Source organism: Carassius gibelio, chromosome A20 (assembly GCF_023724105.1).
Source record: "Carassius gibelio isolate Cgi1373 ecotype wild population from Czech Republic chromosome A20, carGib1.2-hapl.c, whole genome shotgun sequence".
Classification (NCBI taxonomy): Eukaryota; Metazoa; Chordata; class Actinopteri; order Cypriniformes; family Cyprinidae; genus Carassius; species Carassius gibelio.
In genome coordinates, this window is record NC_068390.1 from 11,338,284 (window position 1) to 11,364,613 (window position 26,330).

The following is a 26,330-nucleotide window of genomic DNA, read 5'->3' on the forward strand; positions in this document are numbered from 1 at the left end:
GTTGATGAGCTGATTGGCATGTCACCATATTCTAATTTGTTGAGATAGTGAATTGGTAGGTTTTTGTTAAATGTGAGCCAAAAGCATCACAATTAAAAGAAACCAAAGACTTAAACTACTTCAGTCTGTGTGCACTTAATTTATTTAATACACGTGTTTCACAATAAATATACTTTTCCACAACATTCTAATTTTTTTTTAGAAGCACCTGTACTTTAAGCAATTACATTTAGTTAATTTGTGCATTCCTTAAACCATGACTTTTAGCATTGTAACAGGAATGCCTCAGCAATGGCTTGGAAACATAACAGTAATCTTAAGAAGGCTGCCATTTTCCATGTTACTTGACTGCAAAAAATTTAAAATGCGTTTCTGGGTCAAGTGATGCAATATGAGCAGGTCAGGTATACACACGTTAGACTTTGCAAGTTGACGAGAATACATGTTTTTAAGATGATGTGAACTGTTTTTATCTGATTTTAAAGATCGGTAATGGCAAAGTTAGGCTTAGGGATCGGTTTAGGGGATTTGGTTTTATATCAGAAATGTTATTTTAGGACAAACAGAATCACATTATCCTGAAGCTCCATTGACCCTAAATACGGTACATCAACAAAGAAGACAAATCCCACATAGAAGAACTTACTATCTTTCTCTCTTTCGCCTCTCTCATTGCAAGCCTTTAAGATTGCTGACACAGCTAGACAGGCTTTATCCGTTTTTTCCTACAGAACCTCAAACTCGCAGCTCACCCCGTCTTTCATCAACGCATCCGTTTTCACTCAGAGGTTGAAAGGTGGGCTTTGATGCTGTTGCCCAGAAGGCATTGTCTTTAGTCAGCGTGAAAATGACAATTAGTACTGCGGGGGGAACGATGGCAGGGGAAAGAGAGAGTCAGTCACAGGCCCAGCTGTGCTTCTGGTGAGGTGTGTAATTATCACTGATCTCTAGGGAGTTCTGCACTGTGTGTTGAGCCTGTTTGGATCCTCTCGCTCCTGTAGTGCTAATTATTGCTGCAATGGAACTTCGCACGTTTGCACACAAGCAGTCCCTCCATGAGAGACATACTCATTTATTAGGTGTCAATAAGGGATTTTGGTCCACACTTTCTCACAGGTTTTGGGCTTAAATGCATATGTTTATTTACACTGATCTTGATTAGTATGTGCAAATGCCAAAATACATTCCCCTAGGTACAACTCACTCCATTTTTGCGGCAAATATATCACTGAATGCTGCTAAAAGTAAGAGTTTTATTTGAAGAGTCTTAAAGTCGGCATGAAACAGGGATGTGACAGTCTTTTCTTCCCTCTTGTGATGTTTCCCTGAGTAAAATGGCTTCTTGAATGAGAAAATAAATGTTGGACGGGAAATTTCCATCAGGTATTGACTGGATCGTTGGATCACTGGTTCATTGCGCACACATAAATCATATAAAATAAACAATTCAATATTCCATTATAGAAAAAAATAAATGATTGCATGGTGACTTAAACATAATAACTTTAAGTCTAAAGCCTGGAATGCACTTAAATTAATTTTACTGATTTGCATTTTGGATGAGTTATGTTATTTTCTTAAAGTCTGCAGATTCCAAGCTGTCCGAATTGACAAATTTCATATAAATTGTCCAATCTATGTATGGTTCAAACCAATTTTTTATTTTTGTTTTTAGCTTCAGACTCCGATTCTATCAAATCAGAGAATATCAAACATGTTTACGTGTGTTTCTGTGTGTCTGGAATGACTTGAGTCGCTTAGAGCGTGATGCCCAGTTTTTCCCTGTAACCATTTACAAGATCAGCAAGACTGTTTGATGCCAGGTGTTTCAAATTCAGATCCAGCCTTTCACCTTAGATGAGATCACAATATTATTTTTGTTTTAGTTTTTTTAAGCACTTACAGCATATTGAGGATACATTCAGTCAGTTTATGGATTCCCTGGGAGACAAGTTAATAACTTTAGCGTTGTTAGCCTCATGTTAGAGCTAAAATAGGCCTGCAACAAAAAACTTGTAGTTGGAAATTTCACAAAAATTGAAAAATCTGCTCTGCACAGCTATATCTTCAGGCTATTTGGTGGCTTTGTGTGAAAAAAAAAATAAAATAAAAAACCTTTAGTCATCATTAACCTGTACCCCCCTTGTTGTTTTGATTTGTTTCGATGGAAGTAAAAGTCATATCACTTTTAGCGCCACCCTGTAGAAACTGCAGCAAGCTATGTATCGATGGTGCAAACCAGTATTTTTTAATGTTATTTCAATTTCAGTTTGTATCATATTATTTCAGTTTATTATAATCATAAACACACTTTTTAGTAGCACAAAATCTTACAGTTTACAGCACTCTTTTATTCTATTCATCTAATTATGTACAGCACCTATAGCGGATAATGAGTTTGAAGTCTTCTAACTTCTGTGTTGAAAAATAATGTAGATACATATTCATGTTTTTTGCTTTTGCGACCAATTTGAAAAAGACTCATTGTAAACCTTGCATGAAAACAAACATATTAGATATTTCAAGTACAAAGACTATTGACTAAATGCAGCTACTATTAAGCATTCACTACGCTCTGCTGTGACAGCATACGGTTTCCTGAAGCAGTGAAAAGTTGCACGAGCCCAAAAACCAACATTGTTTTCATGTATAATTGATCAAAAAATGAGCCTTGTCTTTGATGTAAGTGTTAAAATTTCAGTGCCCTTCCTATCAGACAGCAACAGATATTTAGTTATTTACCCAGGGGATGAAAAGCATTTTGTACCTTCTTTGTGTCACCCAACAACACATCAAATGCTTTGAATCAGTTAATGCAATAAACAAGTGTAAGACTGACTCGGTTTGGCCCATTACTAACCATAATTCTGGCCTTTTCATCCACAGCACCCACCCCGGCCCCCCGGCAGAGTTCTCCATCAAAGTCCTCATCCCACGCCAGTGACCCACCCACCGATGACTCTTTTGGTGAGGCAGAGGGCAGCCCTAGTCGGAGCGGAGAGGAGGATGCTGTAAGTGCTTTTGAACGGGATTGTGGGAAATCTAATTTTAAAGTGTTCGACATCTAACTTGGTTATTTGACATATTAAACTGTATGTACATGGATATTTTAAAATCAAGATTTTAGATTAGGATTTATATTCTGAGTACCGTATTTTCCTGGCTATAAGTCACACTTTTTTTCATAGTTTGGTTGGTCCTGCGACTTATAGTAAGGTGGGACTTATTTATCAAAATTAATTTGACATGAACCAAGAGAAATGAATTAAGAGAAAACATTACCGTCTACAGTTGCGAGAGGGCGCTCTATGCTGTTCAGTGCTCTTGTAGTCTACACTGAAGACACAGAGCGCCCTCTGGCGGCTGTAGACGGAAATGTTTTCTCTTGGTTCTTGGTTCTAAATAAATGCGACTAATAGTCCAGTGCAACTTGTATATGTTTTTTTTCCTCATCATGACGTATTTTTGGACTGATGCGACTTATACTCAGGTGCGACTTATACTCAGAAAAATACGGTATTCGAAAACCATTTGTTAGATTTGTGATTTGAGCTGACCAAAATGTTCATTAGAGTTCATGAGGGAAGTACTGATGTTCGGTTCATGAATGAATCATTCTGTTGAGTCATTTGATTCAGTTCACAAAACCGTTTTCAGTCATTTATTCATGGATTGGACTAATCTTGTTCTCAGGTCGCTGACATGCTGATTCATTCACACCATTTAACCTTAGAAATAACATTAAATATTATTATCTTGATCAGTTAGTCCACCCCAAAAAATGCTAACTGTCATCATTTACTCATCTCATGTCAGTCCAATGTAAGATGTCCCTCACAAGAGAATATGCTTGGTTGTGCACTTTTGTGTTCGGCAGATATGAGTGTGAGCAAATGATCCTTTTTGGGTGGACTCTCTGTTTAAAGCTACTACGTGGTTTTAGAAGACCTACTGATATAGCGAACCAGTCATAAGTCCTATGTTATAAGCATGTATAACGGCAAGAGAGTGAGTAAATGACGACAAAAATGTAATTTGGGGTGAATTATGCTTTTAAGTCTTGCTTGAGGTGCAGTGTAACCAGATCAGTGGTGACGTCCACTGTATTTCATACACACACACTTTCTGTCTGCTGATTTCTATCAGATATGACTCATCAGAAAATGCCATGGAAACCCGACCAGTGCTCCTTCTACTTTCTTTTATATTTCAGCTGAGTTTAATTAGTCCTTGTGTGTGTGTGTGTACGTGTGCGTGTGTGTGTGTGTCTCCCCACTCTAGCTGAAATGGCATTGGGCTCCACACTCACTCAGTCAGTCAGTCACACTGCACACCCACACACACTGTGATGAGGTGTTAAGAGTGCAGCTCCAGAGGGAATATTCATAAAAATCCTAAATGCTTTAGTCCAAAACCTTTCATGCAGGAGCACAATACAGGAGCCTTTATAACTGAGGGGTGCGGGAAGTTATGAATACATCAGAGTGCGGGTGGACGAAGGTGAATTAATAAATGTATGAATTAATAGATGGATGGATAGACGAATGCACATTTACAGCACTTTCTATGCTTCTGTATATAAAAGCTTATTTTCTTGTCGCTTATGTCCTTTTCCTCTCTTTCTCTCACTATGTTTTCCTCTAATCTTTTTTTCCTTTCCCTTTCCATTCTTCTCCTCTCTCTTTCTTTGTCCAGGCTGGAGACTCCCAGCAGTCTCCGGGTGCGAGTGAGCCTCAAGCAGAGCCTGAGAGCTCAGAGACGGACAGTCCTCAGGTCGGTAGCTAGATAGCGGCAGGTCAGGGTAGGTATCTGTCCTCTTTTTCCTCTCTTCTGCGTGTCGGCCTGCTCCAACAGCCATGACGTCACGTCAGCACGCCTTCACCCGTCCTCACCACCATTACATAGACCCACACATCGTGGCCGTGTGTCGTGGTGCTCTTTCTCTCCTCTCTCTTCTATCTTTACACCTGTTCTACTCTCTAACTCTCTTAGGCTGGGTTCACACAGTCAGTGTACTAACAGGAGTGACTCTTGATTTGTCCTTTTTTTGTGTATTGTAGTGTTTAGTAGTCTGCATTGTGTTTTGTAGTGTTGATTTTGATTCTAAACTAGATGATTTCCGTCATTTTATGATGATGATGATGGTTCTTTTGTAAAATCAAATTATTAAAACATTATCTTTTTATGTGAACAGTAAACACTTTTAATCAGAAATATTGTTACAAAGCAGCTTTACAGTCAATATTGCCTTTTTTGAGTGTCTCAAAACTTATTCTGCCAGAATGCATTGAAATGATCTAAAGTGACAGTGAAGACTTAAAAAAACTACTTCAAATAAATTATAATCACAATTAAACATCACAGCCATTTTCAAAAATTTCTAAAGAAAAAATGTACAATGTTACTAGAATATTAGAATATTAGCATATTAGAATGATTTCTGAAGGATCATGTGACACTGAAAATTCAGCATTGCCATCACTATAATTAATTACATTTTAAAATATATTCAAATAGAAAACAGTATTTTAAATTGCAATAATGTTTCATAATATTGCTGTTTTTGTGTTTTTGATAAAATAAATACAGCTTTGGTGAGCATAAAATATTATTTTTACAAAATACAAAAGTTTGAAAAACTCCAAATATATAAGATAATTTATAAATATGGAATATATTTTTATCATCATTCATAACACTTTTTATTACTATTTAGATTTTTTTTATTATTATTACGTCTTAAAGTGAAAAAATATGACTGTCTGTAGAAAAAAAAAAATTCATTGAATAAATATTTGGATTTGTGACAAAAAACTAAATTACAAAAATAACAATTGCCATTAAATTTAACTTTGACAGCCCTAAAAAAAACTAAACTTTTCTGTCACTTCTTTTTCATATAAGAATAACTGTTTAGCACTCGCAAAAAAGGACTGACAACCAAATTCTTCTTCTGTGTGAACATGGCCTTATTCTCTGCTTTCATTCTCTCTCTCTCTCTCTCTCTCTCTCTCTCTCTTCTTATCTCACCTCGCCGTCCCTGCCTGCTGCTGCAATCACTCTTACGCTGGTATGCATCTCATGGGAATATGCCTTTATGGTGTAATTTTGTTTTGTTTATGATAGAGTATGAGTGAGTGTGTGTGCATGTGTCCCTTTAATCCCATAAAGCATCCTGATGTGTGTGGGTATCAATGCTTTTGAACTAAGTTTTTAAACAGAAGTGTAACCTGGTATACCCATGAACAGCATGAATGCACCACATCTAAGTATCTGTGTCGTGTGATTTTCTGATATACAAAATGAGGTCATGAATGTTTTTATATTGTCACTCATCACAGCAAAGCACAACAAACTGAACCGATCTGAACTGAAGTAAATCTCAAGGACTGACATGCAAACTGCTACCTATAGATTCTTTTTCATCTTTGACATCTGTTATAGTGAGTAAAAGCATAGAATAATGCTGGTGCTTTAAACTCGGAGGAACAAATATAATTACATAAAAGCCTCTGTTCTTTCCTTAAGTGACTTTTTTATTAAACAAACAAGCAACAGTGCAAAATGACAAATCCTTCCCTAAATGTGTTCGTCTAAAAATTATACAATCCTAAATTAACATTAAGTAATATAACATTATTAGCAAATGCAACATAATGCATTACTTAAAAATTACTCTGGAGCCCTCTCATCCGAGTTACCCCATCTTTAAACTTTTGCCATCTGGCCAGCACTTCAGAGCCTCAAATACCAGGACAGTCAGGCACAAGAACAGTTTCTTCCCCCAGGCAGTCTACCTCATGAACAGTTACATTTTCCCCACTTACGCAATAAAAATTTGCAATATCCTTATATTTATTTTATTAATTTAAATGCATTTATATAAATATAAGACAAGAAAAGATGTCCACTAAAAAACATGGAGGTACATAGGGGTATTGAGAAAAAAAAAAGTGAAATTAAAAATAATATATATTTTTTTTACTATTGTATACAAAATCAATACAAAGGCATTTTGTATTTGAATACAAAGTTTGAGGTCGGTAAGATTGCTTAATGTTTTTGAAAATCATATCTTATTTTCAACAAGGCTGCATTTATTTGATCAAAGTACAAAAAAGTAATATATTGAAAAATATTTTAACTATAATTTAATTTAAAAAACAGTGTTATCATTGATTATGTTTAAAAATGTAATTTATTCCTTTGATGGAATAATAACATTTTCAGCATCATTACTCCAGTCTTCAGTGTGACATGATCCTTCAGAAATCATTATAATATGCTGATTTTCTGTTCAAGAATCATTTATTCTTCTTCTTATTATTATTATTATTATCAATGTTAAACAGTTGTGCTGCTAAATTTTTTGTGGAAACTATAATAGTTTTTTTTTTTTTTTTTTTTCAGGTTTTTTGATGAATAGAATGTTCAAAAGAACAGCATTATTTGAAGTAGCAATGAAGTTTGCTCAATTTAATGCATCCTTGCTGAATAAATGTATAAATATATAAAAAAATCCCCCTAAGTGTTTTTTTTATTACAGAACAGTGTCTTTGTAGATTTTAAGGGCACAATGGAATGAAACATTGCCTCTGTGCAGTTGAGGGAAAGTGAGCGATGGCTCTATGGTACCTGTCTGAAGGAGACATGAGCTCATCAGGATGAATCATTAATGAAGGGCTCTGGGAGCCAGAGGCTTGTTTCTCTGACTGAGAGAAGACTGATGTTGCAGCCTCATCTGTACCTGCCTAATGATGAATGAAGCTCTGATCCCCACTGAAATATTAACACACCTACATACAGCCCTACAAACACACAGCCTGTACAGCAGGTGGCTGTCCATTACTACAATAAAGAAAGACAAAAAAAGAGTACTGGCTTTGTGGAGGAAAATCTTAGCAACATTTCAGTTTGGAGGTGATTTTAAGAGGTCTTGACAAGTTTAAAGGAAAGTTTTAGTAAATTGTGTTTAACATGCTCTAGAGTATTCTAATGTTAATCATACTCCGATGGTGTAAGCCTCATGTAAACTAATTCACTTGATTGTTATAACATATTCCTGTATTAATCATAATTTTAGGTCATTTCAACACCTTATTCAGAATATTCACCATCACTGAACATCTATATACTATATAATCACCTTTACATGCATACGAATATTCTGAGGTCAGTCATATTCCAGTTGTGTGAGTGTAATACACACATTAACCTGATTGTTATAACACTATTGAGCCAGTATTCTGGTTTTAAGAATTTGAAAAAGGCAGCTAGAATATTCCTGTATTAATCATCATTTATATTCAGAATATCCACCACAACTGAACATGTATTTATAGCTGCCTGTCCAAACAAAGCTAACATTAGACAAACAATGAAATAAATGTCACAGCTTACATTACAAGAGTCTAATTTCCAATGTTTTGCAAATCAACATGATTTTGACAAGACATGAATGAGAGCTGATGAGTTGATTAAATGATTGTCCGGAAATTCTAAAATGCAGCATAATAAATTGCAAGAGCTTCTCCATTATTTTCAGAAAAAGAGTTTGGATTACATGTAAATAGGAATATTATACAGAGTAGTACTGTGTTTACTGTGCTTGAAGCAGTATGACTGTGTGTGTACTGTGTGGTTGGCAGTCATTGCTGTTGTGGGGTTATAGTACAGTACAGGTTGACTGAGCATGATGTTGTTCAGGAATGGTACGCATGCTCACTGACAGTGACCTTCTGTTGGCATTTGAGCCAATGAAAGTGTTCCCAGATCTAAAAAACAAAAAAAATAAAAAAATAAAATGCAACCTGAATATAATGCCTTAAGATATACAGTAGACAAGGTTCAGATGCATTTTCTAGTGTTTTAGAAAAGTGTTTTCAATAATTCTTCCTTCCTACAAAGCTACAGTACTGTGAAAAGTTTTAGATACTGCTGTAAAGTGAGGATGCTTTCAAAGATAATGTCATAAATAGATTTTATCAATTAATTTCTATTAACTAAATCAAATCAACATTTGGTGTGATCACTCTTTTTGTTTGAAACAGCTTTTGTCCTATGTGCACTTATTGTTTTTCAGGTAGTTTTGCAGGCAGGATTCTTTAAGTGTTTTGGAGATGTTGCCACAGTTCTTCTGGATTTAGTCTGTCTCAGTTGTTTCTGTTTCTTCATGTAATATGAAAAATATGAGTTATTAAGCAATACCAATTGATAATAGTAAGAAATGTTTATTGAGCAGCAAATCAAAGTAGTAAATAACATTTGCAGCTGTACAGACTTAGTTTATGAAAGTGTTTTTTTAACTCCCTGATATGTAACCAAAATGGCAGCCAAGTGAAATGACTTACAGGGTCTTTGCTTGTAAAAAGTGGACATGGCAACACTCTCTTCCATTTCTTTAATTTTCTCTCCCACTTTCACCCAGCAGGGTTGACTAATCTATTTAATTTCCTCTACCTCTCACCTGCTTAGTCATCCATTCGTTCCTTCCCCTCTTTATACCTCCTCCCACTTCTCCTTTTCACTCTGCTTTCCTCTTTTTTTCCCCTGTTCCATTCATTTTATCCTCTGACTTGTTCTCTCAATCTTATTCCTGCTCTCTAAAACACTTATCCTGTCATCTCTCACCCTGTGTGACCGTTGGTGCGTCCGCGGTGGGCAGAAAGGTCTGTAAGTGAGTGGTAATTGCTGTGCATTCTGAGTCAGAGCGTCTGATTTGAGACTGTAGGGTTCTTCAGGCCGCAGGCCGGACACACACTGACTGGCAGCTCTATTGAACCTATCTAAGCCTTCCTTTGCTTCATGCAGAGCTTGTTTTTTAGACATGTTATTGAGGCCTGTGAAGTGGGTAGTTCTGATGCAGCTAGTCTGCTATTATTGAATATAAAGATTACAAATAGTGGAGGCAGAAGAAGAGGTTTCTTTAGTCACTCATTTGGCCACTCTTTCCAGCTGCAGTGCTGAGGTGTAGCTTTTGCAGTAGCGTAGACCTCTGTTGCCACCTGGTGTTGATTAGGAAGAACAGCATAATTGATATCGCAATATGTGGCCCAAATCTGATCTCATTTTTTCTCCCACGTGACACAGATTTTAGTTCACAATACAAATCACATTTTAAATCTGATCTGGGTTACTTCAATGTGTTAATAATAATAATAATAATAATAAAACACACACACACACAATAAAATGATTGTCACACACGAGTCTCTACTAGAGTCTCTTTTAGTACAGTGAACTTATGTTCAAGAAACCAATTTGAAATGATTCGAGCTTTGTGACATGGTATATATATATATATATATATATATATATATATATTTGTTTGTGTGTGTTATTAGAAAACATAAAAAAGAATACAATAAAAAATAGACTTTTAAAACCCCTCAACAGGCCCTCTGATAAGTATCCAATTTGCAAATATAGAGGATATACAGTGGGTACGGAAAGTATTCAGACCCCCTTAAATTTTTCACTCTTTGTTACATTATTATTATAATACACATCAATGGAGAGAGATGCTTTTTGTGTCCAGATGGTGTAGTTACAACTTCTACCATTAGAACGGCAAACGGGCCAAACCTTGACCCATCAGGATTTTCCATCTGAGACTGTCTTAAAGTTTTGTTATTTCTATCTAAATGACTTTCCTCTGTTTGTGTTCAGGGGAAGGATCCTCTTTATGCCCAGATCAACAAGGGGAAGAAGTGAAGGATCATGGGAACTCTGCACAGACGTGATCAGCGCTGGGAGAAGCAGGAGATCAACCATTTGCCCTGTGTGTGTGTGTGTGTGTGTGTGTGTGCATCCATCCGTGTGTATGCGTATCAGACAGAGAGCGCGTGTGCGCCTGTATGTGTCTGTGTGATAGTGGTCGCTCCAGCCTCAACGGTCCACTTCTCCAAGCAGCCATCTCACTAGAGTCCGTCCCGTCCCCCTCACAACTTCCTCCGTCACTCCCCTCTGCAAGGAACAAGAGGGACAGACTCTCTCCACACCACTTTGTTTCTTTCTCACTGTTTTCTGCACATGACCTCGGGGCATTGTGGGTGATTTCAAGCCTTATGAACCCAGCTCTGCAGCTTCATTCATTCTCTTCGTCCTGCTTCCAGCTTCGGACTCTCTATAGAGAACGCATTACGTCAAACTCTTTGGAGAGGTGCCTGTCAGACCCCCGATCACACATCCGACCGAGCGCCTGAGCGCCATCAGACCACCGGATCCATCTGTGACTTATGAGATTCATCCATTTGGGTTGGTTTGGTTTTCCTGTCCCACATATTTGAGATTCTGCTGCTAGCAAGCTATGCAGAGCTAAAAAAAACAACAACAAAATGACACATTTTCTTTCTCCATGGACCCTTTGGACGGAGAACAGAAGAGTGACTTTTGCCAAATCTAAGAGTTTGGAGCAGCTGAATCGAATTGGGGAACTCGAGGGTACGAACATTGCAAACACATGCGATCAAACTGTTCCTTCTCTATAGCTTTTGTACTATACTAATGAGAAAAAAAAAAACTAAAACATGGATTGAAATGGAATTTTTATTTTCTAAGTCAAGTGGAGCCCCTTGAAGTCAACTTTAGAAGTGTTTTAGGGGTAAACATGGCTTTAAAAATCTTATCCTTGGTTTGCCAAACTGATTTTGTAAATACTAATCATTATTATTATTGATAATAATAATGACAGTGCCGATGATGACCACAAATAATGATGATAATACTAATGGTTCCAATTATAACGGTGTTAATTCCATCCTGTGGACTTCCGTGCCATAAAATAGGCTGGCCTTAGTGATGCAAACTCCTCATGAAACCCAAGCAATATTAACGTGTGTCCCAAACTCCCTTTCTCGCGATCAAAGCGTGTCGTCTGTCTTTTGATTTCAGCAGGATGTGTGTTTTTAAGTGGCCTGAAACAAACCCGAGAGACTGTTATTATGTTTTTAACGTCATATCTGTGTGATATCTTTTGGTTTGTTGTCAAGACGAAGCTGGTTACAGCGATAGAGGAAGACCTGAGCTTCTCATCGTGTATGTTAATGCAGCAATCACGAGTATGGATGTACATGATCGCACAGACATACATCTTCATGCAGACACACATTCACAGAGACTTTAAAGTCAATATGACATCAAAATGGGCCGTTTACTTTTTTAATACACTTTTCTGCACATTTATAAGTGCATGTTAGTCCAAAGAGAAAAATAAAAAAAGTGTTAAATTTCCATTTTGATTGACATAATTAAGCTCAAACATGCAGCTTTTTAATAATCCTGACATTAAAACCGGTTGACTAGATTTGAAAAACATCACAAATGGCTCCAATCTGACATGTAATGCGTCACAATTCACTCAATTCCCAATGTGAAGTCCTGCCTTGTTGCATCATGTTGAATATCCTGTTTTACTGAGAAAAATGTCACAACCCGAAATGGGTTGCGAAGGCCATTTCATGTCGACTTTGGGCCGTCTGATCGCATTAAAACACACCAGAATAACTGTCTGTAATCCAACCTCCAATCAGAGAAAATCACCATGAATGACATCTGTTTTCATTGCATCTGAAAAGCTCAGAGCATTCCATTACTGTGACGACATCTTCCTCCTATTTTATGGCCAGAGTCCCATTTTAATTTCAAATAAAAGCAGTTTGGGATCTTCAGGATTAAAATTTTGAGGATTAAGATGATGAGGGTGAAAGTCAAGGTGAATGGGGGTCCTTACAATTTCAGTACATTTCTATTTTGCCTTTACCTCAGCTAATGGTTTGGTAATGTAAAAGGACACGTTATTTTTTATCTTAATGATAATGACATTCTACAGTGGATTTTTAGAGCTTTTTTTTGTTTCTTCTTTTCTCTTGATTTATGTAACCCACCATGTAATACTGTTACCAATAAACACATCCCAAAATGTTGCTCTGCCTCTTTGCCTTAGCAAAAAATCTCTTATATTTAAAGGTAGAAAAGCTGTTTTACTCTACATAAGGGTGGTGCATTACTGTTTTTGAGATCAGATGACCGCCTGAGTACTATTCTTCGTAACCCATGTTATTAGGCACTTCAGGTTAAAGGAATAAAATAAATAGCCATTGTTGTGAACAGGATGTTTCTGGAATGGCATTAACTTTTGCTTTTATGCAATATTGAATCCACACCATTAGGTGGCAGGACAAATTTCAGTACTACAATTTGTATCTTCTAGTGAAACACAAACTAATTTACTGAGTGTCCTTTTAGGCTAGTAGACACATTTTGCCAACCTTAACCATTCTTATTAGTAGGCCTACATTTTATATTACAGAAAGCAAACAAATTACAACTGTTGTTTCTTCTACTTTCAATCAAAGGCCTGCTAGATTTGGAAGAGAAAGAAGAACAATATCCAGTAGTTGAAGTGTTGTTTCAGAGGTTTAAATATCTAGCCACACAATCTAAATTAGATTCGGTAGGTGAATTAAATCGCTGAACTGAAACGTTGCCAGATAAATATGCACATTTCATTTAACACAACACATTTAAATTCACTCTCACTTGCTTATAGGGAAACTCTGCATTAGGCCTGCTTTTTTCCACAAAAAATTGTTTCAAGAGCAGTTTTATGATCACATTTTTAATGTTTGAATTTTTAACCTTCATGTCAGTCGTCAATGCAAATGTTGTGATCAAGTGTAGTTATCATTATAATTTGTGGTTCAGAGGTTTTATTGATAGCATTAAGCTATGCATTAAGCAGAAACATTAAGATTCCCCTGTTGGGGAGTAAGTTTACTAGCTGTGTGAGTAACTGGTTTCTTCTTAGTGTAAATTACTTCCTGAGCTGTGATCGTTTTGGCTATCTATAAGGAAGCTGAAAACTAGATGTCATGTAGGGACGTTTTCACATGAACTTAAGTCAAAAGTGCTTTGATTCTAAATGCTGTTGGCCAAAATGAGGGTTTCATGACTTGCTTTTTCTGTCATTGATTTTATTGGATTTTTAACAAATAAGTGTTCATAATCCCAGACCGAAAATCTAGCCCTAATAGTGTGATAATATGCTCAATGAAGGGTCAGTGAGTGCTAAATTAAAAATAGCACAAGAAGTGGGAACAATGTTGAACAATATTTTTACATTACTTCTTGGCCACCTGCAGTAAAGACGTAATGAGAGTTTGATTTCATCTGTTTGACAACAGAGGCTTTGGATTTATGGATTTATGTGGTTCTTGACTGACTGCATTCTTAGAGAACTAAAACAGTCCTTTCCTGGTGTTCAGTGACTTGTTTGACAAGACATTCCTTTATCTCGTCATTAGCACATGAGCATGCTCATCCATCCTCATTCCAGTTACAGGGCCATTGGGTGAGTTCTCACTCTACGTGCTATTTATCTTCTAACAACTGCGACACAACACCATTCTAGTTGTACATGCTGCATCATTTTGAATCATAAAGGAATAACTCAATGGATTATTAAGTATGAGGGGCTGAGGAGAGCGAAGTAGAACTTTTTTTATTTTATTTTTACAAACTCCTGTACGCCTTTGAGTCGGAATGATGGAACAGGTAAGAAAATGAGACATGAATTTTGTTTTATCATGAACTTTTGAGTGTGATCCAGGTTTTTTTTTTACCATATGGATTCCTCAAACAGAGATTAATGCATAAATTAAAATGTAATATTGGACAATTTTTATTTTTTTATTTTTTGGAAATACCTCAATTTGGTAGGACTATGCTATTTTTTTTAAATATCATGTAAATACATTTAATATGGCAGTTGTTCAGTACCATGGTATTACAATTAATTTTGTAAGAGTTTTGTATACCAAAAATAAGTTTATTGATTTATTAACACTGGCTTATTGTCAATCCATATGTCATACTATTGTATGAAAAACCACAATTTCCTTAACCAGGCTCTTTTACTGCAACTTACTGATTTCCATTAAATATCATTGTATGTTTTGAAATTAACCAGTGTGGTTTTAATCATTAAAATGTATTAAATCTGATCAGACACTGACAGTGTGTCATTACATGGCCTTCTGATTCCTGAGTGTAAACATACATTTTGTTGCTTTGTTTGTTAAGATCTGAGACATGCATTCCATAGTGCAATGTAAATCAATGTTTAACATTTACTATATTTTATACATCAGGATGAATCAATAGACTTTAAAACCCTGAAGGCACGGTTCCAGGGTGGAGATGGTCTGAAGATTCAGACTAAACCTGCTGTCCCAGAGAAACCCAAAACCATCCCTCCATCGACAAAAATCAGCAATCCCTTCATCTCATCCATCAATGCTGCCGTGCAAAAAAGGATGTTTCAAGAACCACGTGTAGTCTTCAAACAAGACAAAAATCTAAATTGCCAGCTCTCTCCACCTATAGGATTAAAGACCAAAGAGGACCAACCCATCAATAATGGTGAACTGCTAGATAATAAACAGAAGAAGGAGGTCAACACTGTTAAGCAGAATCTAAAAGACAAGAATCTTCCGCTGGTTCTGCCTGTAGCTCCAGAGCCTGATTCCAGCCCACGTACGCCTATATCCACTTCACCATTCAAAGTGACACCCCCAAAAAAATTATTTACCCATCCAAAAACTAGCAAAGATGAATATGAGAAAACAGACTCTGTCAAAGAGTCTCTGAAGGACAGGAATTTTCCAATGGTTCTGCCAGTGGCTCAGAAAAAAGCTGAAAGCCCAGAACCTGAACCCAGCCCACTTACAACCGTGTCCATTCCACTAGCCAAAGGGTTCACAACCAAGAGTTCTGTATTTACTCCTCAAAAAAGTCACCAAGATGAGAATGAGAAGGCAGACACAGTAAAAGAGGTCATCATTGCCGAAAAGTCTCTGAAAGATAGCAATATTCCACTGGTTCTGCCAGTGGCTCCAATAAAAGATGATACCCCAGAGCCTGTGCCCAGCCCATATACACCTCAGAATTCCACACCCAAGAATGCTGTGTTTACAACTCAAATAACTAGCAAAGATGAGATTGAGGAGGCAGAAACAGTGGAAAGACCAACAGTGGCTAGTCATACCCCTGCTCCAAGTCACCCAGCTCCTGCTGGGCCATCTCTAATAGCTAATCCCGCTACTCAAAGTGTTCCTGTTGACCCCAAGGCTGTTGTAACTACTCAGACTTCAACTGGAACACCCACTGTCTCCAACATTCCTGTCCCAAGTATTCCAGCCTCAATCTGTTCAACCTCTGCAAACCCTGAGCCAAAGATTCCCGAGCCAAAGATTCTTGAACCAGCCATACCAACACCAATCATTCCCTCTCAAGCTGTTCCTAAATCAAAACCAGAAAGCTCTATTTCATCTCTTCCTGACACTGAACCTCTTAAACCAAATATACAGATCCTCAGTTTATCAGAAGTATTTCCTCCCCCTGAAGAAAGTCCACCTCCAGAATTCACTGATATACCGCCCCCTGTTTTTGATGAAGACTTCCCAGATGGAGACTTTTCTGAGGAAGCTATACCCATTCCAGCAATAGGTACATTTCCCCCCCCAGTTCCCGCGAGTCCAGTTATCTCCAGGTCCCCTGCCCCATCCACCCCTCCATTAGTATCTCCAGAGCCCTTGGTGAATCCTTTAGAATATACACCTGGTCCAGTCTCAAGCCCCCCTCCAGAAGTTCATACTCCTACTGCACCTATAGAGGTGTTACTGGAGAATGCGAAACCTCTGACTGAAGAGGCAGACCTAGAGAGGTCTAAGGAAGACCAGTCCTCAACCAAGCCACTTTCGGCCCTCTCAGCCTTGGTGAGAGCAGAGGAGATGGCCTCTGTAAAAAGATCACCACCTGATAGCTCTGTATTTGACCTTCTGGAAAGGGCCAAGAGAAAGTCCACAGTGAGTCCACTGGCTACCACACCTGAATATACATCTATACCTGAAAATACAAGCCTAGTTGATACAGCTACACCTGAGATACATCTGCCTGAAACACTCACACCCCTGCCTGAGACTACCATAACTGAGGTGACCCAACTTGACCTAGATCCACCTGAAAAAGCCTCACCACAGCTTGCCCCAACTTCAGAAGCATTGCCTGAGGAAGTCCCACCTATATCAGAAGTGTCTGATATCCCTAAACTCCCTCCAGTTGACTATGTGGATCTTACTCTGTTACCACCTAACACCCACCTACCTGAAACTGCCGAGGTTAATGACTTTGATCAAAGTAAGTATCGATTTAAAGCAGGGTTCACACTGTATAATCTTAGCCGTGGTTTTTCTGTCTGAGATACATTTTGTCCAAGGTAGGAGGTTTCCCTTGTTGTAGGGCAGCCATGTACGAATAAGTATGACATTTGCACAGATGGCTACTTAATTGACTTTTCAAAAAAGTCTCAGATGAAGTTCTTGCAGTTTCAGAAATTCTAAGCATCATTGCTGTTCATAAGAGCACAACATTTAATCAACACAAATCACTTTTTTTAATTGTTCACAAATATACATATCTTTGAGCTGTGGAAAACAGTGTTTAAATACCTTTTTTTTTTTTGACCTTGAGGAGTTGAGGTGGATTCCATACTTCAGGGTTGGTATGCAAGAAATGTAAGGCTGTTGTAGCTATCTTTGGCAACATATCTTTCATAATCAGAATGACAAACAGTATTCTGTCTCAAGGAAATATCTGTGAAACTGGGCCGTTTTAGTTTTCATTTAAACTAAATGCTAATTAGGCTTACATACAGTTTATTCTCACAAGCAATTATTGTAATTAGACCATATTTATTATTGTCTAGAAACATCTTTACAGAGAAAATAATTTTCATTACAGAAATTAAAATGACCTATACTGTCAATTATGTGGTATTAAATATGATTACATTACATAAAATTCTTAAAAGACAGAATTCATGAGTTTGAGTAGGCTTGCAAGTATAAACATCATGCTTGCTCCATTTTCATTCGATAGTCCTGTGCTACCTACTATGTTTCCTTGACCTCGCCATTTTCATTGGCTTTGCAGACATATCTTTCTCAGTTTCTTCTTAAGGCTTATTATTTTAGCCTTTTTTCTTGCTAGTTTCAGAATGCAAAAAATGCATGCGAAATGTACGCATTCCTTTACATATATACATATATATATATAACATCAACAAGATTAATTTACTTGAGCGAAATTACATTAGAAAGCAATACTAGTTTTCATAAAATATATTGAATTCTTTTTCCTTTTTTTAACCCTTAACCCAAATTTTTCTTGTTTTAAGTAAACAACTTTCTTAATTTTGATCAATTCTTAAAACATTTGAGTCATTTCATACATGCAGTTGTAGAGGTTCTGTTTATTTATGTCTTGGTGGTGATGGTCCGTTGGTTGCCCATGCTAGTATTTATTGTCTTGTTTCTGCAGATGTAGTTACAGTGGTCAAACCAGTGAATCCTCCTCCCCCACCGCCCAGAAGGGCTCTCCCAGACACTCCCATTGTGGATCCCCCACTTGAGCAACCAATGTTGTCTCCTGCCAGAGACTTCCAGATGCCCTCAACACCTTCTGAACCTCTAAAAACACATGGTAAACTAATTATTCCAAAAATCTGAAACTCTATGCAAAGTGTTTGTCCACTAAATTAGAAAATTAACATTTTTCTTCTACAGAAGTGTCACCATATGACAACTCATTTGAGAATTATGAAGATGTTGAGGAACCTAGGGCTGCAGCACTTCCATCCTTTAGGCCTCCATCAGTACCATCATCAGCTTCTAGCACCAAAAGGGCGGTTTCAGTTCAGGAGGAAGCCTTCCTGAATCAGTTGAGCCTAAGAAAACAGTCAAAAGAGGATGTGTTTCCGAACCAGGATAGAGATGTGGATTATGGGTCAATGAACTCTGGCTCTCCATATCCAGAAACTCAAGCTGCAGTGCATCAGGACTCAGTGGGAAGCTCCCCTCCCTTGACTCCATCAGGGTAAGCCATTAAATTCATGAGAATTGAATTAAAAAATAATAATAATAATTATGTTATCGGTATTGAACACTGAGTGACATTTTTTATTCTGACTTTCCTCCAGGACCCTTGAAAGAGGTGACAATGTCTTTGAAGATCAATCAGACAGTAAAAAAGGCAAAAAGGCAAAGACTAAGAAACAGAAAGGGCCTCCAAAGAGTAAGTGGAAGAAGTCTTGTCTTTTTTTTTTTTTTGACTTTTTTTTTTCTCCGGTACTTAAAAAAAAATAAAGTGTGAGTGAGTGTATATATTACGGTGGCCAAGATAGCTCAACCTGCTGCGATTTAAGAAAACACATGCAAATTGAAAAAACACCAGCAAATAAAAAAAAACATCTTCATCAGTTTGACAACACAAGTGCTGCAAATCCTCACAACACATGCATATAACGAAATGCGCTGCAAATCCTCACAACACATGCATATAACGAAATGCGCTGCAAATCCTCACAACACATGCATATAACGAAATGCGCTGCAAATCCTCACAACACATGCATATAACGAAATGCGCTGCAAATCCTCACAACACTTGCATATAACGAAACGTGCTGCAAATCATCACAACACATTCATATAAGAAAACGCGTTGCAAATCCTCACAACACATGCATGTAAAGAAAGCAAATCATCACAACACATGCAAATAAAGAAACGTGCTGCAAATCATCACAACACATGCAAATAAAGAAATGCGCTGCAAATCATCACAACACATGCATATAACGAAACGCGCTGCAAATCATCACAACACATGCATATAGCGAAACGCGCTGCAAAATCATCACAACACATGCATATAGTGAAACGAGCTGCAAATCCTTCACAACACATGCATATAACGAAACGCGCTGCAAATCCTCACAACACATGCATATAACGAAACGCGCTACAAATCATCACAACACATGCATATAGCGAAACGTGCTGCAAAATCATCACAACACATGCATATAGCGAAACGCGCTGCAAATCCTCACAGTGTTTTCTTAAGTCGGCCACCATATTATATAATCATCATTAACACATTCATTAAAAATCTAATTTCCTTGAAACTAAATTTGGAAGAAATTAAGATTTAAAAAAAAAAAATGTATAACAATTATTTTGACATTAATACAATTTACGATATGATTTATGCTTAAAACTAGAAAAATAATTTGCTATTTGATATTTCATTCTTACAGGACTTTTATTCTGAAGTACACAATCGTATTTGTTTTATGTTATTTAATGTTTAGATATTTAACTGGAATCCAGGATAGTGTTTTGTTTTTGTTTATTTTATTTTTCCGGTGTAGTTATTCATCTTCATAGTAATCTCATCTCTGATGACCTTCTGATCCACAGAAATGATAAACACACAGGAAATTGTCATGTCGTTAGTTTATTTTAGATTCTCTTTTATCTTCAAAGTATTCTACTCACTGACGTATGTTTCCTATTGTTTGAAACCTAGACCCGTATGCTGATACACCGGCCGTGGTAAGTTTTACTGTTGATGTTTAAAATAGTTTTAGAATAGTGGTTTATGGTCTTACGCTTGATGTCAGGAGCTTCTGATTATAGCATTTGTAGTATCATCACCTATTTCTCATGCCTTCTTATTGCATGTTCTGTATTTTCAATGATCTGTTCAAACACGTTGTCTATTTTTTTTTTTATCTATTAATCACCCTAATCTTTTCAGGTGGAAGGGGCTCCCAAGAGGAGCTTGTTCTCCAGGTTTGTAGCAGCAATTTCTTTTCAACTTGCAAATTCACAATATTAAAGTGTCTACATTCCCAAAACATCTTAATGATGAAAGTCTTAAATCCACAGGAAGAGCTCAAAAAAAGTGGCAGATGACAAAGAACTAAAGAAAAAAGAGAAACAGCTAGAAAAGGAAAAAGAGAAAGAGAAGGAAAGACAAAAGAAGGAGCAGAAAGAAAAAGAAAAGAAAGAAAATGAAATGAGGAAAAAATTTAAGGTAATTATTATTATTATTTGCATTTGCCGTACATTTCAATTTCTCGCTAACAGTCCTTTTTGAATGCACATGGCAAAGTCGGTTAAGGGATGAGCACAAACTAATGTAACTGTACTCTATGTGTGTGTGTTTATGTTTAATGCAGATCACAGGCCAGGAAGAGCCCATTTATCATGTTAAAGTCATCGAAGAATGTAAGGGCCGTAAAAACGACCTGCCGGTGAAGGTTGGAGACACCGTGAGCATTATCCGCACCATCAACTGCCCTAAAGGAAAATGGCTGGCAAAGGACAGCAGCAACAAATGTGAGCCAAACACACACAACAAATACACAGCTGACAAACACAGGAGTTAATTAAGCTTATATTATGTGCATATCTTTGCTCTTGCGCAAGTTGTAAATAATTAGCATCACGCTAAATGAGTTTAACAGATAAGTGAGGTGCGGGAAATAAGCATTGTTATGAATTTACCCTGATAAGGACTAAATGCATAAATATATCTGTCACTGAGCACTGAGTCCTTGAGCTTGGACTTATCTGTTAGACTGTGTATGTAAGCGCTTATCTCAGTTTTCTGATGCTTCTGCTGGAATGCAGATTGGAAATGTGCTGTGTGTTGTTTTTCAGACGGCTATGTTCCGGTGGAGAGTGTGGATTTGAACATCAATGGCATTATGGAGCTGGGGAAGATGACAACTGCATCTAACAGATCCAATGGCAGTGGACACAAAGACCGAGAGGTCATCAGTACGGGCAGCAGGTAGTCATAGAAAAACTAGGCTTGCAAAAACCCGCTAAGCTAACGCCGAGCGCTAAAAATTAGCGTAATCTGCAGTTTACAAATTGAAGAGTCATTTTTTTTTCATCTGTGTTTTTTAGGACCTCGGAGCATCATTGCATGAACCACGCGAGCTGTAAGCACCTTCTTTTGCTTTATTTTATTTATACTATTTATTTATAAAATGCGTTTTAACCAGCCATGACCACAATAACCAACGGGATATTTTATTGATTACTTTCTTCTGCCCCACCCACTGTGAAATTTCATTGGCCTAAAATCTCACCCCCACACTATGCATCAAATATTATCTGATTGGCTTTGATTGTACCATAGTAACACTATGTTTTTTTGGACACTACTTTAATAGTTATACCATATATTAGAGTACTATGGTATTTTTGTTTGATAGATTTGATACAGGACCATAAATAGATCATGGTATTAGTACAACACATTTTTATAAGGGTAAAGTCTTTGGTATTTGCTGTTTTGTATGTATATTTTTATTATGTTTTATAATACAGAATAAAAATCCTACTCAGGACATAAATTGCAATTTGTAATTTTATTTTATCAGTCTCAGAAGACAGTGATGAGTGGACCTATGATGAAGATGACCCTGTGTTTGACTCTGCTAATGAAACGGCACACATGTAAATCTTACCTTGCACTTTTTAGTACTTCGTAACAAAGCTTGATTGTTCAGCTATTGTATTGTTTACAATGGGGTGTATGTTCTATATTTCAGGGAGCTGAATCAATCACACGCCACACCAGCTCAAGGTGAGTCACTGATGAAGTATGATTGAAAAATGTTCACAGGAACACTACCAACCGGAAACATAACTTTAACTTTATTAGTCATTATAGCTAAGTATATCATTTACTTTTTCATTGTCACATTTATAGAAGCCAGTTTCCACCACATAAGCAAAAAAGTCACACTTTGGTAAACGATAATTATGTTAAATATTAGTTATGACATGTTAAAATCATGAAATAAAAAGTCATTATCATGACAAAAAACAAAGACAATTATGACGTACAAAAAGACTGATATAAAAAGTTGAAATCATGATATAAACAATCATAATTATGACATAAACTGTAAAAAAATTGAAATGATGACAAAAAAAAATATTATGTCGTTAAGTTGGAATTATGACCAGAGAAACATTTATGACATTAAATGTCAAAATTGACATAAGTCATAATCACGACATAAAAGGTCAAAATTATAGAAGAAATTTTAAATTTTACACTAAAAAAACTCTTGATTATGACATCACAAGTCAAAATTATGTGATTCTATGTCATGATTATGAAATAAAAAGCCATACTTTTGTTCATAATAACAATAATGATAATAAATTATAAGAACAATTATTTTATTATTCATTTTCATCTGTTATTTATTTTTTTCTCAGAACAATGCGATTCAACTAATATGTTGTAAGTTCTATTCCATTCTGTTCCATTCAATTCTATTCTATTCACTAAAATGACACTTCTGTACTACCTTTGATCTGTAATAATCCGTTTCACATTAAGAACACGAGAATAAACATTTGTGTATTGTGTGTTGCAGAGAAAAGCAGGAAGCGATTCAAAAACTCTCCAGATTCTTTATGCAACCCGAGACGCTCTCTCAGCCTCTACCACTCAACGACAGCCCAGTGTAGGCCATTACTTTACTTATTGTCTACTTCCTTTGAATTCACTAAAGAACATTTACGGTAGCACTTTATTTTACAGTCCTGTTCCCCATGTACATACTATGTACTTATTATAGTAATTACAATAACTATGTAATAACTAGGTACTAACCCTGAACCTAACCCTAAACCTAACCCTACCCCATGTTACCTTGTATTACCAGAACTTTCTTAAATAAATACACTGTAAGTACACTATAAGTACATGTAAGTACACGTACTGTAAAATAAAGTGCAACCACACTTACTGTAACCGATAAGATTGCACGATAGCAACTAATCTTCTTAACTACTTCCTGTTTCCTCATTTGGCTGTTTGTGCATCAAGAATGCCAGAGGCCACACCAGGTATGTTTTAAAACTCTAAACCTGAATTACATAAACAGTCACATCTACCCACTCACTTTTTTTTCTTCTTCTTCTCCACTTCCGGTTTCATGTGTTACCACTTGAAGAGGATCCTGACAGCTCGTAAGTGTTCTCAAATGACTCTACACATTCTTCTCACACGTAACACAGTCAGTAATTCATGAGATGTCTTTTCTCCACAGGAGCATGTGGTCAGACTGGTTTCGCATGAATATTTGAGATGCTTTTTTTTCAGAAACCATGTCTCATTCCATCTTTCTGTGCAGCCGCTGTGTTAACTGCTAACTAGATTTTGTTGATATGGTCTGTTTCCTTCAGGAATAAAGAAGAAGAAGATTTAAATGTGTCAGAGCTCCAGATTCTTCCTCCTCCGGACCTGTATGCCGACATCATAGCCGGAGACTCCATGCCTATTAACAGCGAGTACGTACAATGATCGTCTTTATCTTTTGTGACAACATGCCCCAATAGCAGAACATGTTGTTGCACTATATGGGGCAAGTCGTCACAATGGATCCAGACATTAAACAGCTTGTTACTGAAGTATAGACAAATAAAGACAAAAAATACTACTGTCTTGGAGTGGAAATATCTATAAGATTGTTTTTTGAATTAGTTTCATATGCTCACCAGGGCATTTATTTGTTCAAAAATACAGTAAAAAAAAAAAAAAAAAAAAAAAAAAAAAATCTATTCTATTTTAATATATTTTACAATTTAATTTATTCCTGTGCTTACTCCAGTCTCCAGAGTTACATGATCCTTCATAAATCATAAATCATTCTAATATGCTTATTTTCATTTTACGAACATTTCACATTGTCTGAAAACAGTTTGGTTGCTGATATAATTATTATTATCATTATTATTATGTAATTTTTATTTTTTTGTGGAATACATTATACTTTAATGAATAGAAAGTTCAAAAGAACAGCACTGATTTGAAATAGAAATGTTTGTAAAATGATGTCTTTACTGTGGATTTTGATCAATTTATTGCATCCTAACTAAAAAGAAAAAAAAAACTCTAACCAAAAACAATACTATAATAATAATTAAATATATATATATATATATATATATATATATATATATATATATATATATATATATATATACACACACTATACTACTACTATAATGTACTATATATATATATATATATATATATATATATATATATATATATATATATATATATATATATATGCATGAATTTAATATTTAGAACATGCTAAAATTGTCTTTACTATCGATTCAGATCAATTTATTGCATCCTAACTAAAAAAAAAAAAAAACTCTAACCAAAAACAATAGTATAATAATAATTTAATTTATAATAGTATTCATAGTTAAAAAAACGATATGATCGTGCTCATCTAATCAGTAAAGCTATATATATATATATATATATATATATATATACATACTTTTAACATTTAGAACATGCTAAAACTGCCTCAGATAAAATGTGACAACTAGCCCCGTCTAGCTTGTATATTCACATGGAAAAATATTCTCATACCTGTTTTTACTTCACTTCTTGACTTTTAACATGCAGTGCTGGTTTAAATTTGACCCTTCTCATTCCTAACCTCTGACATTTTTAAACTCCAATGATGTTTACTGACATTTTAGAGTCAGTTTAGATTTTAGAGTCATTTTCGATTTTGTCTATTCTAGGCCAATCAAACCCATCTCGAAATAGCCGAATAACTCTGGCTGCAAGAGGGGAAGATGGACTGCTCTGGATCTTCACTGTTTCTGAGTTCATAACCCTGCTGTGGGCTGCGTTTTGATGAGCAGCACGGTAAATGTCCCCCACACAGGCTCAAGAGGAGACGCGTCTGTCAAGTGGGAAGAATTATGTTTGTGATTGTGCATCAGTCTGTAAGTGGCTGCAGGCGCGTTCTTCTATATTCATGTGTGTTATGTTCAATCTGTGAAAAAAAGGCACTTGTATGATGTGGTGAGAAGCTCTTCGGATTATTTAAAGCATTCCATTGAAGTGTTAGTTCTGTGGCAAGACAGTCAACCTAGTCTGAGGTTGTCTGATTATTTTAAGAGATTAAATAATTGACAGATCAAAATGACAGCTTATGCATGTTAAAACATCTTCACATTTGAGTTTGATTTTAACAGTACATTGCAACGTCAAATTAAAATGCAGTCCCTAAGTCAGCATTATTTTTGTGGTATAATTTGCTTCGAAGTTTAGGATTGCAACTTAAAGGTTTAATATAATCAAACCATGCATTTGTATTAGAGTACCTAGTATTATATTATTTGTTTTATATTTTACATGCAGTTCTATATGTTTAAGTATTCCAAGTCTTCAGGGCTACTCTGCATTAGGGAAGATATGCTAATGCTTGTAGTGCACGTTTAAGTGTTGTTGTTTTTTGTAATTCTACTGCATGTACTACGTTTTCTGGAAAATACAATAAATGTTACAGTTGTGTATCTCAAGTCTTTGCTCATTAAAATTGTTGCTCTGTGTATGCTGAAAAGTTCACAAGTTTT

At 36.2% G+C, this 26,330-nt stretch overlaps 2 protein-coding genes across 5 annotated transcripts in view; both read left to right on the top strand.

Moving 5' to 3' along the window:
• Positions 1-12,923, top strand: part of LOC127938722 (disabled homolog 1-like) — a 152,481-nt gene extending 139,558 nt beyond the window's left edge. For all 4 annotated transcript variants that reach the window (XM_052535543.1, XM_052535544.1, XM_052535545.1 and 1 more), the window contains 3 exons: positions 2,887-3,011; positions 4,696-4,801; positions 10,669-12,923. In XM_052535543.1, the coding sequence (XP_052391503.1) occupies positions 2,887-3,011; positions 4,696-4,785 (215 nt within the window). In that variant the 3' untranslated portion in view covers positions 4,786-4,801; positions 10,669-12,923. The remainder of the gene's footprint in view (positions 1-2,886; positions 3,012-4,695; positions 4,802-10,668) is intronic.
• Positions 12,924-14,353: 1,430 nt separating this feature from the next.
• Positions 14,354-26,263, top strand: LOC127938720 (uncharacterized). Its single transcript, XM_052535541.1, has 19 exons — positions 14,354-14,553; positions 15,150-17,196; positions 18,379-18,540; positions 18,624-18,933; positions 19,037-19,131; positions 20,431-20,456; positions 20,662-20,696; positions 20,793-20,940; positions 21,086-21,245; positions 21,570-21,702; positions 21,822-21,856; positions 22,301-22,376; positions 22,472-22,506; positions 23,151-23,175; positions 23,312-23,401; positions 23,767-23,786; positions 23,894-23,909; positions 24,126-24,230; positions 25,491-26,263. Exons 1-19 carry the CDS (start codon positions 14,542-14,544, stop codon positions 25,513-25,515), a joined length of 3,555 nt encoding a protein of 1,184 aa, XP_052391501.1. The 5' UTR covers positions 14,354-14,541; the 3' UTR covers positions 25,516-26,263.
• The last annotated feature ends 67 nt before the right edge of the window (positions 26,264-26,330 follow it).

What these genes read in the sequence shown, in the direction of transcription:
- LOC127938720 (XM_052535541.1), top strand. An exon ending in TGAACCTCTAAAAACACATG is followed by an intron (nt 18,541 to 18,623) that starts GTAAACTAATTA and finishes TTTCTTCTACAG; the next exon opens with AAGTGTCACCATATGACAAC. An exon ending in AAAGGACAGCAGCAACAAAT is followed by an intron (nt 21,246 to 21,569) that starts GTGAGCCAAACA and finishes GTTGTTTTTCAG; the next exon opens with ACGGCTATGTTCCGGTGGAG.